At 30.4% G+C, this 16,997-nt stretch overlaps 2 protein-coding genes across 2 annotated transcripts in view; one reads left to right on the top strand and one right to left on the bottom strand.

Moving 5' to 3' along the window:
• LOC139502638 (prolow-density lipoprotein receptor-related protein 1-like) overlaps nt 1-12,156 on the top strand; it is a 73,048-nt gene extending 60,892 nt beyond the window's left edge. Inside the window, exons 53-60 of the mRNA XM_071292166.1 lie at nt 806-1,047; nt 1,842-2,165; nt 2,982-3,113; nt 3,516-3,630; nt 3,892-4,020; nt 4,681-4,848; nt 5,820-5,955; nt 6,782-12,156. Coding sequence (XP_071148267.1) covers nt 806-1,047; nt 1,842-2,165; nt 2,982-3,113; nt 3,516-3,630; nt 3,892-4,020; nt 4,681-4,848; nt 5,820-5,955; nt 6,782-6,940 — 1,405 coding nt within the window. The 3' untranslated portion in view covers nt 6,941-12,156. The remainder of the gene's footprint in view (nt 1-805; nt 1,048-1,841; nt 2,166-2,981; nt 3,114-3,515; nt 3,631-3,891; nt 4,021-4,680; nt 4,849-5,819; nt 5,956-6,781) is intronic.
• The window catches only part of LOC139502640 (epidermal growth factor receptor-like), a 346,005-nt gene that overhangs the window by 193,146 nt on the left and 135,862 nt on the right, over nt 1-16,997 (bottom strand). The window lies entirely within an intron of this gene.

Below are 16,997 nucleotides of genomic sequence, written 5' to 3' on the forward strand. Positions count from 1 at the left end.
ATTTTTCCCATTATGGCAAAAATTAAAATCACATTCAAGTCCAAAATGACAAAATCGCAATAATAAATGAACACAATAATTTCTGATTATACAGTTTATACAATTTAATTATTTTTTTTTTATATTTAGTAGATTATATATTAAGTAGAAATAAGAAGATATGGTATGACTGCCACTGAGACAACTCTCCATTCTAGTCACAATTTGTAAAAGTAAACCATTAAAGGTCAAAGTTTGGCTTTCAACACGGAGCCCTGGCTCACTCCGAACAGCAAGCTATAAAAGGCCCCCCAAATGACTAGTGTAAAACCATTCAAATAGCTAAACCAACAGTTTAATCTATATATAACAGATGCAAACAAAAGCAGTGGGTTTTAATGTTTTAATAGGAGCCAACTTTCACAATACCATGACATTGTGACATCACAACATAGAAAGACACACTACAAAATTAAATGATTATGAAACGACTTTACTCATTCAAAAAACATATTAAGAAAAACAACTGAGCATAGACTGAAAGAATAAATTTTCAAAATTAGATACAAGTTTTTTCTGAACATTTACAAAAATTGCAGTTTTAACAATTTATTCATTGGTTGAATTGTTGTAAATACCATGCTTTTTTCAAATACATGTTTATGTATACAAAGGATTTTACAATTTTTAAGAACAGATATCTCTAAAGCTAAAGTCAGGGGTTCAAGTCAGAATATGTCACTACAAAACAAACTATTATTTGATCAAACTTACATGCATTAAAAAATAAGCTCTATCTAACCTTATTTTATGTTATCTATTGAAGCTGTCCACCGGGATATAACGGAACCAGGTGTAATAACTATATATGCAATAACTACTGTCAAAATGGAGGCCAGTGTATGATTCATGATGGAAAACCAATATGTAGATGTCCAGAGATGTTCACAGGGCCAACTTGCAGTGAACACAAGAATCCATCCCTTTGCAAGGGTTTATGTGAAAATGGAGGCACATGTATAATAATGAATGGCAGGAGAACATGTAAATGTCAAAAGGGATTTACAGGTAATTATATATAGGACAATATACTGTAAATTCAGAAATTATTGTGAAAAATGCTACAGGGTTATTATTGCAACAATTTAAACGCACATTTTGAAAATTTTATATGAATTAAACAGGATTTTTTTTTATGTTGGAAAAATTAAAATCAAATTATAGGATAGAGTCATAAAATCGCAATAATAAATGCATGCAATAATTTCTGAATTTACAGTATATTGATGTATTGATTTATTTTCTGTGTTTTAACACCATTTTAAGCACCTCTTTTAGGCTATTTCGTGGTGGACAAATTTAATTGGTGGAAGAATCCTGAGATAATGGAGAAAACCACTGACCTTCGATAGGAAAACTGACAATCCTAGTCAATAAAGATTGGATTCTAGTCAACTCGCACATGCCTGGTGCGAACTCACAACCTCAGTGTTGACTGACTAGTGATTAAAGTAGTAATTACTTAGTCCACTTGGCCACTGAGGCCCCTTCAAATTGATGAGAAAAATGGGAAATGTATATTGTGGATTCATAATTATTTGTTTGATTCCAATTATTGTGGATTATTTTTGGGTACTGGTGAACCATAAATTAGATGGTCAACAAAGTACAAATTTTTCTATAAGGTTGTATGCAGACTTTGGCAAAACCTTTTCCTTAATCCACAAAAAATGATACCCATGAAAATAAATGAATCTACAGTACTTTCAATTTAGAAATTGTAGGGATTTTTTTATGATTTGAAAAAGGCAAACCTATATGATATACATAAATATTATGGTAACTTTTCTTTTATTTCTTAGGTACGAGATGTGAACAATGCACTTCTCTCATGTGTTATAATGGAGGAACCTGTCGCCATAGTGACAGTAATTCCCTGCAGCAAACTTGTGTTAATGGAGATTGTTATATTAAAAGTGCAGTTTACTGTGTTTGTCAAAGTGGGTACGATCCAGACTCGCAATGCTCGACTGCATCTTGTAAGAACTATACTTGTTCAGTAAATCAAGTCTGTAAGCTAGACAAAGAGGGCCTACCACAGTGTGTTTGTAAAGAAGGTTACACTGGGGACAAGTGTGATCCGCCTGTTGTTGAATCTCATTGTGAAAAAGGATGTAAAAATGGTGGTAAGTTTATTTGAATTGTCTCCCTTAATGAAATTTAGAAAGGGAGATAATTTATTCATTGAATTTGAATTGATTTCTATTTATTTAACATGCTGTCTTATGAAAAAATCTTAATTTTGTCTTTCTAAATTTCTACATGATAGGGATTACTAGTAAACTGGTTTTGATCTTAAAGGATCATTTTGATCCAAACAGTAAAATAATAAAAAAAAAACAACTGAACTCTGAGGGAAATCCAAAAAAGGAAAGTTCTTAGTCTAATGGCAAAATCAAAACTATAGGAAATGACTTTGTACAGGTAATTTCTTATATAGAAAATGGTTTTATATCTTGCTAAACCTTGTCACTTCTTCATAAGACTGAACAATAAATTAATATTCCCAGTCTTTCAGTCCATTATCAAAGTTATGCACTTAATAATAATGATAAACTGAGAAATTTTCAGACAAATTGCTTGCAGTCAATTTGGATATGTTAAGTCTCTTTTCAGAATACCTACATGATAGGGATCATTGGTACTTTTATTGTTATGCTCTCTTATGCTCAAATTTAAAATTTAAAAAAAAATGTTAAAAATTAAAAAAATTTAAAAAAAAACATCTCTTTCTTTTTGTGCAAGGAATTAACAGAAATTGAAAAAGGAATACGAATTGTAAAAAGGCACAAAAGACAACATTTCTAAATTTTTATTATAAATGAATTGGATCCATATTCACAAATTTTGATTAAAATATTGGTATTACAATTTGAATTAGTGAAATAAAAATACATTCCATGAAACTTTATTTATTAATTATGTAATGATATTTTTTTTAGGTACTTGTAAACTGAAGACCAACTCAATTGATTATGCATGTTCATGTCCTCCCCATTATGGAGGGACTTATTGCCAGACTGCAGAGAGTAAATGTGCTGGACACTGTTCCAACAATGGAACATGTCGACTAGGTAATGTTTAGTCATATTTTTAGCAACCTCATAAGCTCACCTGGATGAAGAAATGACACTCGTTTTTCTTTTTCGAAACATCATGAGCAGCAACAAATTTGAAATAAAATACAGTAATCCAACTTATTTTCTCAGATACTTTATTTACCATTTAGTCCTTACTTACCAATTTCACAGCAATTTAAATTTTCAATTTGAGTTAAAATATATTGCAGAAAACTTTTAAATGTACTGAGGCCTGAAGCTGAATTTCTGGAAACTAACAGAATGTTTAAAAAAAAAAACATACCAAGGAAGCCAACAAAAGTCTTACTCTTCAATCATTTTGAAATTAGCTCTAAATGTATGCATAATACAAAGTTTTGATTGTACAGAAATTTAATAAACTTTATGTTTTTCCAGTGAACGATAGCCCTAAATGCAGTTGTAATGAGTACTTCACAGGATCAAAGTGTGAAACTTGCCTCTGTCTGAATAATGGGATCTGTAAATCTGATCAGAACAAGTTCTACTGCTCGTAAGTGTCGTTTGATCTTAATGAATTTGGCTGATGTTATTGAAGTTTATAATGGAATCATTTCAGAGTGCTCTTTTTGGTCAATTCTTCAAAAATCTTAATAAATAATAATGATTTTTGAATTATTTTAGCAATCATCAATAAGCATCTTTCATTTGTCTTTCAATGTGGTGAATCTGCATATTTCAGAAAAATTAATTGAAGTAATTTACACAACATGAAACTTTATATTGAATTCACTTATGTTTTTCTTGTTTGCAGTTGCCCAGGTAATTACAGTGGTAAACTTTGCAATGCATCTGCCTGTGGTGATTACTGTTTCAATGATGGCCAATGTACAAAGTGTTCCAAAGATAGTTCCACAGGGAGATACAAATGTTCAGCTTGCAGGTAAGTTTGTTTCATTATGAGATTGGATTCAATGATTTGTTATCAGAAAAACTATTTCAAACTTAGTAAGCTGAACTCTGCATGTCTTGTTACAGTGCTATTTGGTAGAAGTAGTATTGATGTTTTAATCTCATATTCATTTATTTTTGAGCCTGCAACAATTTGTCACAAAATAAAGACATAGAAATGTTATATTTTGGCCTCAACATTTTGGTTCTTTGTGAAATTTCAGTTATTCTATACAATGAAAACTTTGTCAAACCGGTCAAATATATATTAATGACCCATATATTAGGATTGCCAATGAGACAACTATCCATCAGAAACCAATGTAGAGGAAGGATTGAATGATATTTTTACCCCTGCTTTTAAAAAAAGGGTGTATACTGTTTTACCTCTGTCTGTCCTTCCATTCTTCCATCCGTCCCATTGATATTTTTTGTCACATCTGTCTCAGGAACTACATCATAAGGATTTCTGAAATTTGGTTTCATGGTTTATATAAGTCAGCTATACTGTGGAATGCTTTTTCATTCATACTCAACAACTTTCTGTTTACCCAACACTTACATAATTTTACACAGGACATCATGTAGTTGAAAATTATAGTCACATCTATACATTGACCTAATGTTTTATAAAGTTCAATCCTCTTTTCAGTTGTACAAATGGATTCGGAGGGGAGCGATGTGAAACGCATGCTTCTGCACACAGCCAAGCACAGTCCAGTGATAAGAAACAGATGATAACCATTGTAGTACCTGTGGTCATTGGTGTCGTCCTAATCTTGGTCATCTTATTGATCGTCATTTTATACAGGAGAAGAAGGTAAAAGGAAGATTTTGTAAAAAAAAGTAATATCACAAAAATACTGAACTCTGAGGAAAATTTAAAACAGAAAGACCCTAATTAAATTGCAAAGCTCAAAGCTCAAACTCATCAAACAAATGAATAAATGAATAAGAACTGTCATATTCCTGACTTGGTGCAGGCATTTTCTTATGTCTAAAATGGTGGATTAAACCTGATTTTAAAGCTAGCAAAACCTCTCACTTGCACAACAGTCACATCAAATCCCATTATATTGACAACCATGTTTGAACAAAACAAACAGTCACAATAGGTAAAAATGTCACAAATAGGGATACAACAGCAACACGAACCTAATCAAAAACTCGATTTTTTTTAAAAATTTATTCAGACAGTGTTCCATATAAAGGTACAAATCAAACATACCTAGTTCTGAATATTTTGAAAAAGTTACTAGTACTGTAAACCAGGTTATAAACTTCTCTGATACTTTATTTCTTGTTTAGTCTTTTCAAACTCACTTCACAGCAATTTGGATTCAGGATTTTCATATTTACTTGATATAGTTTGATAATTTTTTTTACTTTTTTTCATCATGGAAATATACATGAAGTATGAAAAATCCTCCTCTAAAGGATTAAATGCAATGATTTAAACATTGTGTGGAGTTACCTGGCCTGATTGAATTTGTTACATTTTGAAATAAATATAAGTTTTCTACTTCTTTTGATAAGTTTTATACCTTTCCAAAACACTATCCCTTGCCATTAAACCCTACCCGAAACTTTAAACCTAACCCTAAATCATTACCTTAACTGAGCAATAATCCTATATTACAATCTCGTTCAGTAAATTAACGGATGTATTTGTTTCTTTCCATCAGTTTCAGAATTAAAAATACTTAATTTTGTGGTAGTAATCATAAATCTACCGGGCAGTACATAGATTTATTATAAACAAAAAATTAACATACTACAATTTTTTACCAGGGACCAGTTCAAGCATCAAAGAATGCACAATTCTAACCTGGAGATCAACAATCCTATCTATAGACAACCTGTAGATGGTGAAATAGAAGGACAGGGATCAGAAATTGAACCATTAGATATAGAGGGTGGAGATCATGTAAGTTTCTTCTGTTCTGACTTTTTTATTTTTTCAAATTTTTTATTTTCGATTTTTGCTTGTTTATAAGAGTTGTGTTTGTTCTGATTGGCATGAAATGTTATTATTAAAACACTGGTAAAAGAATAAGGCTGACAATTTCAAAGCCAGGACATTTACCTAATGATTAGCCAAGGTTAAAAAGAAATGAGTGGAGCACATTTAAAAATAATTAAATCTTATTTTTAATTTAAATTTTCTTTAACAGAGAGGCAAAAGATACAAAACTCAGAAGTCAAAAATAATCTGACAACGCCATGGTTTAAAAAGTTAAAAAGACAGACAAACAATAGTACACAAAACACAACATAGACAACTAAAGAGAAAGCAACCGGAGTTTCATATTTATTTTAACATACTGTGTATGATAGTTAAAACAAATAAGGAGATGTAGTGTTAGTGCCAAAGAGACAACTCTCCATCCAAGTCACGTTGTATAAAAAGTTAACAATTATAAGTCAGGTACATAAAAAAAAAACTTTTTATTGCTTTATTGCATATTGTCGTTATTAGGGCTTTTCCATTAAAATGTATGTAGGAGGTAGGAAGGGCATTTCAAAATATCCCTACAACCAAGAACCAATTTATTTAGATAATTTTGCAGAATATTAATAGACACATACTGAAAGAAGACTCGTGACCCACATTCAATAATGAAACTTCCCTTCCTACCCTCCCTCATACATTTTTATGGAATAGTCCTTAGGAAAATATGCAGTGACTCATTGAGATAAACAATTCAAAAAATATAATTGTATTCGTTTTTTTTTCGTTTTTTTTCCTACAGAATACAAACTTTGCTAATCCAATGTATGCAAGACTTTATACTACAGACAGTACACAGGTGCTTTTACCAAAAGATAGTGACAGTGAAGAGGCTTTAGATAAAAACGGAGATCTGAACTTTTATGGATCAAAGGGCAATCCAAAGAAGTCAAATTTTTGATAATTGCCAATATCATGATTTTAATAGACCATTTCAGAATCTATGGGATTATAGGTAGTTTTCATTGTTCGTACCCAAAAAGGAAAATAACATTACGTCATTGGTTGAATTTCAATTGTTTAAGACGGTTTTAACCAATCACAATGCTGAGGTGTACACTTTTGAAAATATTTCCCAGAATACATTAGATTCTGCAATGGTGAATTGTGTTTACAGATGTAGTTCTTTCATATCATTGCTCAGTTGTTGAATTTGTAAGAAAGAGGGTCAAATTTGGTAGAATTGGATGAAATCTAATTGCTTAGCAATTTAGTAATAATAACATATACACAGATATTTAATTAACAAATTCATGTACATGTGTAGTTCTATTCTTGTTAAAGAATAACTTTAAAAACTATAGACAATTTGCATCTGTTTTATCAGTTCTATGAATAATTGTGGGCAAAAGGGGATAATTTGATTCAAACATTTGCCTTACATGTTTTTTTCGTAAACAGTGAATGCAAATTTGATCTTTCTGTACTCAAAAGTACTTTTATTAAATGCTATGACTTAAAGAGTTAAATTTATGCATCATTCATTAAAATTCTTGACAACTATTGCTAACAGTGATTACCAATGCCTTTCATAGAATTTAAAAAAAAGGATATCACCTTGAAAAATTCAAAAATGGTGTCAGTTATTTTGATCCTGTTCTATTTTTGGCATTAATAAAATAAAGGATTTACTTTAGGAATGAAACACACTTTTATCTCTGATACCATTGTAAATAATGTCATCAGATTGCTTGAGAGAAATTTGCAGCCATCAAGCAAACACCATTTAGGGTGCATGTTTGTGTTTGTGTGTGAAATAAATGACATTCAAATATCAAGAGCTTTATACATGATGAATTTGATTGGTTAGTGTGAATGTGGTACCTAAAATGATTTGATGCTAATTCAGAATATTTGTTGATAGAAATTATTATTATAAACCATGTAAACACTGCAATACTAATATATCTGTGTTAATAGTTTTCTGTACTTTTGAGGAATACATTGTAGACATGTATTGCTGTTACTTTTCCGTCAATTAAAAATTACAGTTTTTACCCAATATTAAGGTGGTACCTAACACTACAGGGAGATAACTCTGTAAAGTCAGCTAAACGTTTTAATTACGTTGTGTTCTAAAAGGAATATTAAGCTTCTCAATGATCAAAATTGGTGTTTGTCAAACTGCTATATAACCAGTGTAATTTTTCTGACAAAACAGTTGGTTAAATATTTTTGAAATTTTGAAATTTTTGTTAAAGACAAAATTTTAAGAAAATTAAACGAGCCAAATTAATTTTAGTGAAAGTGTTGGGTACCACCTTAAGTGAATATTTTCATATTTTTACTTGAAAAAATGTTTTTTAGTGCTTAAATTGTGTATTTTCTTACAGTGTTGGGAAGGCAGTTTTGTATAACATATCATTATAATTGAAACGTCCAAGTCTGATCAGTTGTCCTTTTTAAAAAGGAAATTTATCTATATACAGTGTACATTCATTAATACATAATTACAAACTTATATATATATTCATATCTTTGACATTAAATGTTCGAAGATTAGTTGCATTGTAAACTCTATTGTGCAGAGTTCACGATCTACAGGGTTTTACATCGGCCATTGTTTTGTTTTTATGTGTGAGAGTAGTAAGTGTATAATTGTGAGTATAACTGCTGACCAATAAGATCTGGTGCTTAACTTTGACCTCTGACCTTCAAGGGCAAGGTCATTTCATTGTAATTATAGCTATTTTTGAGGATTTGTGAATAATGAAATGAATTGTTATTATTGATGTATTTCCGTTTATATTTTATTTATACATGTTTGTGCTTTCATTTTACATAAATATAATTTTTCATGTTGGTACTGTTATATAAATTGTATTTTTTATACTTAGTTTTTAGAAAATTCTAGTGTATTTATATGTTTTATGTGAATTTTTTATACTGAGCTTTGAGAAAAATCTAGTATAAAATCAAAAGCAATTATTGTATATATTGATACGAATAATTTCCACCTATCTTATTGAAAGGGTTTTTACGTAGCAAGGTTTTTTACAGTCATTAATACGCTATATAAGAATTGTATATCTGCTTGATGTCACACTTATCTATTAAATTCAGAACTAAAGCCTATTAGAGGTACATCAACTACTCTTTATAAGAATTGTATATCTGCTTGATGTCACAATTACTTATCTATTAAATGCAGAACTAAAGCCTAATAGAGGTACATCAACTACTCTTTATAAGAATTGTATATCTGCTTGATGTCACACTATCTTATCTATGAAATGCAGCACTAAAGCCTATTAGAGGTACATCAACTACTCCTTATAAGTACTGTTTTGCTTGTTTGTATCTCATCATACTATCTATATATTGTATACTGGACAAAAGCCCACTGCAGGTACGTTTGAAAATATTTGTTGATGATAACCAAGTTCTCTAATTCAAATTGGAACATATTGCCAAAAGTTTAAGTAAGTTTCATTAAGCAATTTATTGTATCCATTCTGGAGTGTTTAGTAGGGTCATTAGTTCAGCTGTTAAATCTTCTCTGATAAGATAGGTTTGTCTTTATGATTGAAGGTGCAATTTTTAATCAAAAGTTGAACCATTGATTTTGAATTTCATACAATCTTTTTGTCTATATGGATCTGCTTGTTAGGAATCTTTAAAGGAATACATTTTATGCCCCAGTAAGGGCAATATGATTTTTTTTTGGCCTGCTTCAGGTTAAAGTTTTTGGTCAAGTTTTTAATCAAGGTAGTTTTGATTAAGTTGAAGTCCAATCAGCTTGAAACTTAGAACATGTCTTCCCTATGATATGATTTTTCTAATTTGAATGCTAAATTAGAGTTTTGACCCCAATATCTTGGTTCACCGAACATAAAAAATGCTAAGTATGGTTGGGGCATCTTTGTACTATGAACATGTTCTTGTTTGGTTTTTGATGGGTATTCAAGTGAAGATTTAAGCAGTATATAAGGTTGATCTAGTGAAATATAATCTGATATAGAGAGAAAACTCTCGAACTTACATTGGTTATACTGTGGATTCATTTTATTTTTGTGGGTACGAATTTCCGTGGATTAAGGAAAATTTACATTTTCTAACCACTGGGTCGATGCCACTGCTGGTGGAGATTTATTTCCCCGAGGGTATCACAAGCCCAGTAGTCAGCACTTTTTGTGCTGACATGAATTGTCATTGATATTGTTATATTTATAAATTTACTGTTTACAAATTTTTGAATTTTTTGAAATACTAAGGCTTTTCTACCTCAGGCACTTTTAGGAATTTTTGCTCTCAATGCTCGTCAACTTCGTACTTTATTTGGCCTTTTTAACTTTTTTGGATTCGAGCGTCACTGATGAGTCTTTTGTAGACGAAACGCACTTCTGGCGTATATACTAAATTTAATCCTGGTATCTATGATGAGTTTATTGGATATCTAATTTCATTGCTTTAGCAAAATCTGCAATGAAGACTTTAGGACATTTGTAATTTGTTTAAATTCATGATTCAACTTTACCCAAGAAATCCAAGAAAATTTGTATCCACTGAATAAAAATGAATCAACAGTACTATAAATATTTTTTATGATAAGAAATTTATGTGTTGTGATATAAAGGTTGTGCTTTGTTTTAACATTCCAGTAATTTTAGTTGTATTATGTGATATTGTTGTATATCATTGTACAAAGAGATGTTGTGGTTATTGTGTTTATTAAACAAATCCCTCCGTTATTCTACTTTTTAACAATTTGCTATAGTTCAGTTTTTACTGCAAACTGTTTCATGTATTACTAACTGCTTTAATCGACCCAAGTTTCAAACATTTGCTATAGTTACGTTTATTCTGCCAACATTTTCATCTTTGATAAACTGTTTTAAAGTTATTCCAAGTTTCAAACTTGAATTATTTTACATATGCCTATGTGAGTTTTGGTATTCAGTTGAATATATTAGGTGTAAGATTATTAAGCTTTACCTTTTTATTTTCTATTGCTTGTCCACGGCAAACTGTGATGAATAATTATGAATTGCCAAATCTTAAAAATCAAAAGCATTATATTTTATACCAGTTATATGAAAATTGTTGTTTGTAATTTTCCTTGTATAAAAATGGGTTTATGAAGCAAACTATTTTCAACTTTATCCAGTTTTTAGATTAAAATAATATATTTTGGCACAAGTGAACAGATTAGTTTAGAAAATGGCCAAAAAAGCCATTATTTACAATTTTATTTTATTCTGGTGATAAATGTTATTCAACTCTGTAAGGAAATGTCAAAAATTATTTTAAATAATTATGTATTAAAGATGAAAATTATTTTGTTTCATCAACACATTTTACATACAAGAACATCGATAAAATTCTTTTATAGTGTCATTACCAAAGAAAATTGATCTTCCATAGAGTAGAAGGTATGATATCATTATTGATGGTTTTAAATGTTTAAAGTTTATTAATCAGTTTTTGATATTTATAGCTTTTAAACCTCACTGTTAAAAAAACTTGCAGAGTTAGTCAGTAAATTAGAAAAAAACATTAAATTGTCCCCCTGTTAGAAGACAGGTTTGATATGACAAGCACATTTACTGCCAAATACTGAACAGATAGTACAAATTTTCTAAAAGTAACACATTTTTGTCCAAGTAAATTTTTTAGGTAATTGCATACCTAAAAATTTAGATAATTGTTGCCGCAAATATAATCTGTAACGTTTTCAGCATTTGTCACAACATTTAACAGATCTGCCGAAAGTTTTTCACTTCTATGTAATAGGATACTTAAGTGAAGATCTATTCAAATTTTTCTTTTTTCTACACACACATTGTTATAGTTTATTATTAAGTGTTAACCTAGTGTGTTTTAAGAAAAATTATGGATGCATCATTTTAAGTATACTGAATTGTTCATGAATTTTGACAAACTTTTTTTGTAAGATTTTTTTGTGAAATGGATCACTGTTTCCCAGGTCTTAGTGAAAGTATTTTTTTTTTAAATTCATGTTTCAAAAGGTAGGGTCTTATCATGGAACTAGAGTGTCCTGATAGGGTAGGATTTCTTTCAATATAAGATATCAGCACATCATTTTCCATTCCGTCTCAAGACATATTGTATATTTATCATAGCTACTAAGAGACAAAAATAAAGTCATTATATATAGTAATGTGTTGTTGTTTGTTTTAGGTTATTATTTAAAAATATAACAGAGGTAAAATAACAAAAATACCGAATTCCTAGGAAAATTCAAAATGGATAGTCTGTAATCAAATGGCAAAAAAAAAAAAAAAAAAACACACATTAAACGAACAAATAACAAAGTCATATTCCTGACTTGGTAAAGGCATTTTCTCATGTAGAAAATAGTAGACCAAATCTATCCCTACAGCTAGCCAAACCTCTCGCTAGATTGGGATCTGATAATGAAGTCCACCTGTCTGACTATTTCAAAAAGTCGGAGAATAATATTCATTTAAAACTATGGAAACTTATGCATCATCTGAGAATTCTTTAATGTTTAGGTATAAGTCATTGCTTGACGTTAGCTGCATATTATAGGTAGAAACGTCAAAAGTGATCTTTAAAACAAAGAACCAGATTTGAAAAGCAAATGCAAAGTCCTTAAACATATAAATGTAAAAAATGAAAAACATGCATGAACTCAAAAAGGACAGAAAATCTTGTGCATTTAAAGGATTATCATGTATTGATAGTTAAATTACAAATTACGCGACTTTTTTTTTTATCTCTAAAAAAAAGACATCATACACATATATTTAAAACAGATGTGAAAGATACCAAAGGAACATTTAAACTCAAAAGTTAAAAATAAACTGTGGGCAAAATAGAAAAAAATTCTGACAAGCCACAGTTTACAAAACAACATAAACAACTAAAGACTCAGCAACACGAACCTCAACAAACACTAGGGCTAATATGAGATGCGCTGGATCGGAAAGCAATGCCCTGCTTAACATCTTGCACCTGTCTTGTCGCTGATGTTAGTACAAACCTAGTTAAAGTCCAATTAGGTAGGTCACATTCTGGGAAAAGAGGACGGGATTGTAGTTACCACATTTGAAACATATCCGCTATCATATGTAAAACAGATATGCAATAACAGCCAGCCAACTAGTGATGGCATACGTAAAATTATCATGGCGAAGGGATGATTTCAACTTCACCACTTGGAACTAAATACTCTAGATATACTATTAAAGTAAATTCCTTGTGAGCAGCAACCTTCTATGAATGAAATCATGATAGGAAATTCAAGCCCTAGATTATCGTATCAACTGGAAGATATATACTAAGTTTACAGACATAAATTATCACAGCCAAAAAATTAGCACTTAAGTTGTTCTACTACCATGCAACGATGACCAAAAGGCGTAATTGGCTAAAGTTTTCGAAATATAAGGGTTCTGAAATTTGTTTCATTTTTCACTTTAACTTTTAACTAGTTGAATTAGGATGCCATTATATTATAATAATAATTTATTCATTTATCTGACGTAAAATGTGTTAGCCTTGTATCTTTGATGAGACTAGAACGTGCTACTGCTTCTTCCATTTTCTTTTTGAAATTTTCATAACTTTCTTAAACTATACTGGATTTCTACTAAACTTAGACAGAAACTTGTTTATGATCATAAGATAGTATCGAAAAGTAATTTTGTGAAAATAAAATTCCATTTTTTCCGTATTTTACTTATAAATGGACTTAGTTTGTTCTGCGGGGGAACATTACATTCACTCTGTGGTTAAAGTTTTTAGAATTTTAATAACTTTCTTAAACTAAACTTGGACAGAAGCTTATTTATGATCATAAGGTAGTATCCAGAAGTAAATTTTGTAAAAAGATAAATCCATTTTTCCCGTATTTTACTTTTAAATGGACTGAGATATCTTCCACATATTCCAGTTAACATTTCATACAGTTTGCAGTTAAAGTTTTTAAAACATTTTTATTAGATTCATAAACTATCCTGGATTTTTACCAAACTTGGACAGAAGCTTCTTACAATCAAAAGATTGTATCAAGAGGAATATTTGTATTGATTTTTTTCCTTATTTTTGTTGAGTCTTCGATTTACAGCAAAAGTAGGCGAGACATTTGGTTCCGCGGAACCCTTACAAATTTTTCTATATGGGCATTGATGGTACAGCTTTTTTGAATTTTGAGTGTGCAACGCATTTCAACTTAGTTTTTGATTTGGCATTCCAACTAATTTAAATTGAACGCTACTGATTTGTCTTATGTAGACGAAAAATGTGTCTGGCTTATCCAATTGTTAGCTTGGTATCTTTCATGAGTATTTACAACAATTGGATTGAAAACGTTCAGTATATGAACGCTTATCATGCCAAAAAATGGTACGTTTGTGTTTTTAAATGAAATATCAACGATTTTTGTAAATTCTTTTTTTGAGAATCTTTAAGCTGTTCTGTTTACTATTGCATAGCTGTTGTAGGTTTCAATTTTAGTTTTTCCCGAAAAATTTGCTGATCACTTGTGAATGTGTGATAAAGGGATAGCTATATTGCTCATTTGCCATTCAATCATATTTACTTTTTTCACACACTTTCACTTATAATTGATGTACTCACATTTAAATTTGAAATGGAGTGTGAGAAAACTTTATATGGATTACGACACTTCCACACAATACACCAAATGCAGTTAAAAGTGAGTATACAGTAATGAATACGATACACATTTTAACGATTAACAACAAAGATCTACAAGTTCCCTAAAGGACAAACCCTATGAGGAAACCCGAACTTAACAATCGAAATAAGTGAAATGATTTTTGTCGAGCCTTCGACTTTACTCGAAAAAGCGAGACATAGCAATCCTACATTCCGTCATCGTCGGTGTCGTCGCAGTCGGCGGCGTCCACAAATATTCACACTGTGGTTTAAGTTTGTGAAATTGTAATAACTTTCTCAAACTATACTGGATTTCTACCAAACTTTGACAGAAGCTTGTTTATGATCATAAGATAATATTCAGAAGTAGATTGTGTAAAAATAAAATTCCATTTTTTCGGTATTTTACTTATAAATGGACTTAGTTTTTCTGCTAGGAAATATAACATTCACTCTGTGGGTTAAAGTTTTTAAAATTTGAATAACTTTCTTAAACTATCATGGATTTGTACCAAAGTTGGACAGAAGTTTGTTTATGATAACAAGATAATATCCAGAATTAAAATTTGTAAAAATAAAATTTGATTTTTTCCGTATTTTACTTATAAATGGACTGATATTTTCTGCCAGGAAACAACATATTAACTGTGTGGTTAAAGTTTTTAGAATTTTAATAACTTTCTTATACTCTTTTGGATTTGTACCAAACTAGACAGAAGCTTGTTTGTGATCAAAAGCTAGTATCTAGTAGGAAATTTTGTTAAAATTCTGTACCTGTCTTTTACTTAAAAATGGACTTCCAGTTAACATTACAGTCTGAAGTTATTTTTTTTAAAACATTTATTAGATTCATAAATTAGCCTGGATTTTTACCAAACGTGGACAAAAGCTTCTTACAGTCAAAGATCGTATCTAGAGGAATGTTTTTATTGATTGTTTTCCTCATTTTTGTTGAGCCTGCGCTTAACAGTAAAAGTAGGCGAGACATTGGGTTCCGCGGAACCCTTACGAATTTTCTTAGAAATGAAATTGAATATTTTGATAATTTTTCTTAACGGGGATTGCCGACAGCAAAATGACAAGTGGTTATTCCAGTACTTGCCTAGTTGACATAAAAACACCGGTCTTACTCTTTGATTTAAACTTTGTCATTGGTTTAGATATAAGGTCAGATAAGATAAGTTGCAGGATTTAAATAAAAAAATGCGAACTCTTCGAACGCATACGAATTGAAGGTTAATGTATCACTAAGTTTCCAATCCTTATCGTCGGAGTTGATGTAAAAAGGATTGGGCTCTTCTGTTTAAGCCGTATTTGGTCATATTGAACTACTCAAGTGTATTGCAAATTTGTTTCTTCAGAATTGTGCCTCTGACAGATTGGAAATGATTGGTGCTTCTTAATAAATTCGAAGTTGTGTCATGTGACGATTTCCTGTATTTAAAGGCACTGCAAATATTACAACTGATTGCTGCCCATGTTGCCAAAAAGTATTGTTGAAAAAAGTTGCACATTATTGACTGCCGTTCTGGTAGATTTCGTCCCTCTTTTTAGAGACTGAATATTGCTCTATGTATTTGTACGTTTTATGGGAATTAAGTCTCATGTTTATATACCTTTCAACTAAATTTTACGAATCGTGTTTCCCTTCTTTCTTTGCACAAGATGGTTAAGAACAACAACATATTTCGTGAATATATTTTAATGTATCAAGCAAACAAGCAATGTACAGCATACATCTTAATAAGAAAATATAATTAGCTGTTGGTTACCATAGTTATCAATATTAGAAATGCAATTTACATTATTTGTAAAAACAACATTTATTTATTCGAAGCTTTTTATTTTATGTAAAAAAACAATGAAAAACTTTCGAGTTTGACCTAGCAAATAAGCTCTACAAAAGTTTCTTTTTCTGCATGGAGAGCTTGCATAATTCACAACACATATATTTTATTCATTTAAAAAAAACTTACTTGAAGATGAAAATTCAAATGATTGGTCTAAAGTTTTTAACGCTCTATGTCTCAGTCATCTAATGGGTCAATTAAAGAAAACTCTAAACCAAGAATTATTACATGAAAGATATACAATTGAAAGAATTCTTAGTGTCCCGAGTCCTGAAATCAGTTGCTTTTGATAAAGATGGACTTGGAATCACTGACCACTGAATAATATATTTAAGGCCAACACCATTACTTTTAATTCCTAAAAACCTTTCAATTTTCATGAGAAAAGAAAAGTCAGTGATATATCGTTGATTCTATAATGTATACTTAAAATTAAACAAAAAACCAATTAGGTGTGTTGCAATCAAATATTCGACATTTGACGCCGATCTTTTTGTACTT

Source organism: Mytilus edulis, chromosome 14 (genome assembly GCF_963676685.1).
Source record: "Mytilus edulis chromosome 14, xbMytEdul2.2, whole genome shotgun sequence".
NCBI lineage: Eukaryota > Metazoa > Mollusca > Bivalvia > Mytilida > Mytilidae > Mytilus > Mytilus edulis.